This window comes from Austrofundulus limnaeus, unplaced genomic scaffold (assembly GCF_001266775.1).
Source record: "Austrofundulus limnaeus strain Quisiro unplaced genomic scaffold, Austrofundulus_limnaeus-1.0 Scaffold231, whole genome shotgun sequence".
Taxonomy (NCBI): Eukaryota; Metazoa; Chordata; class Actinopteri; order Cyprinodontiformes; family Rivulidae; genus Austrofundulus; species Austrofundulus limnaeus.
The window spans coordinates 596,298-597,599 of record NW_013952633.1 but is presented as its reverse complement, the minus strand read 5'-3'; the positions used below and the strand labels follow the sequence as shown (position 1 = coordinate 597,599).

At 37.7% G+C, this 1,302-nt stretch overlaps 1 protein-coding gene across 1 annotated transcript in view; it reads left to right on the top strand.

The window, feature by feature from the left end:
* stk10 (serine/threonine kinase 10) overlaps nt 1-1,302 on the top strand; it is a gene marked incomplete at its 5' end in the record, with an annotated part of 43,865 nt that overhangs the window by 21,071 nt on the left and 21,492 nt on the right. The window contains 2 exon segments of the mRNA XM_014019794.1: nt 258-306; nt 935-1,084. Of these exon segments, the coding sequence (XP_013875248.1) occupies nt 258-306; nt 935-1,084 (199 nt within the window).

Below are 1,302 nucleotides of genomic sequence, written 5' to 3'. Positions count from 1 at the left end.
TTTACTTAAGTAAATATGAACATTAATCACTGTATGCTACTATTGGCATAGAAGACACCATTTAAAAATGCTAAATTAGTGATGATATCACATAAAGCTTAATGTGGAAAACTATTTTTGATTTTACTACACTTGTGTTCTGTATATAAGTTTTCATTTTCCTTTTTTTTTATTTTCCACCAAACTTTTTAAATCCTGTTGAAGTGAAATATTTTTCATCAAGTTAAATTTCACATTTTATTGCTTCTTTCTTTCAGATCATGATTGAGTTCTGCGCTGGAGGTGCAGTGGATGCCAATATGCTAGGTAAAAAGCCTCTCTTTCCTTTTGGACATACATTTTTAAATAATCATTCGACCCTCCTGCACTTTTGTAGCCATATGAGCGAAGCTGTAAACCAGAGGTCCAGTACTGAAAATGATCAGAGCAAATCTAGATAAATATATTGTTATATGCTGAAATAGTTTTATGCATCGCATCAGTGGCCACGTTGTGCATCTTTCACAATCTGAAACTGAAGACCCTGATAAAGTCAGACTCGTTGGAGTCCKTGGGTGTGGGAAACCTTTTTGGTCTGTTTTCACTGGATAATCCACCCCCTCATTTCTGCCTGTACCCCTCTGCAGCTAACCAAACAAGGGCAAAATAGAGTAAAGTCTGTGGGCTGGGCCTGTTTTAGGTCATTCTAATCTGGGATTACTTATCCAGCAACAYTATCTGCTCTGATATTACAAGTTTACCTTGCAGTGTTTCTTTAATGAAATTCACGTTATAGTTCAGTTCCCTGACTTTGTTTTGCCATAGCAATATGAAGACTGAGTAATGCATCATTTAGTGTGAGAATCATGCCTTTTGAGCCTTCTCAGCTMTGTTCATGCTCTTAATCTTTATTTCACACTGAACCCCTTCATCTCGCCTCCTTTACTCCTATCAGAGCTGGATCGAGGGCTAACAGAGCCACAGATTAAAGTGGTTTGTCGGCAGATGCTGGAGGCTCTGGTTTACCTCCACAACCAAAAGATCATTCACAGAGACCTGAAGGCTGGTAACATCCTCCTCACGCTGGATGGAGACATAAAACTTGGTAAGGGTTTGATTTCATGTGCTTTATTGTTCCATTTTGTGAATTTCTAGTGATTTATACCAGGSGTTCTTAACCTTTTTGACCTCGGGGCCCAATTYGTTGAACATAAAGTGGCACGAGGCCCAGTCACACATTACCAATGTATGGATCAAAATGATAATTATTCTAATCTAAATCTTGGTTTACTTTTTATTGCATTTACATCATAACTAAACTAT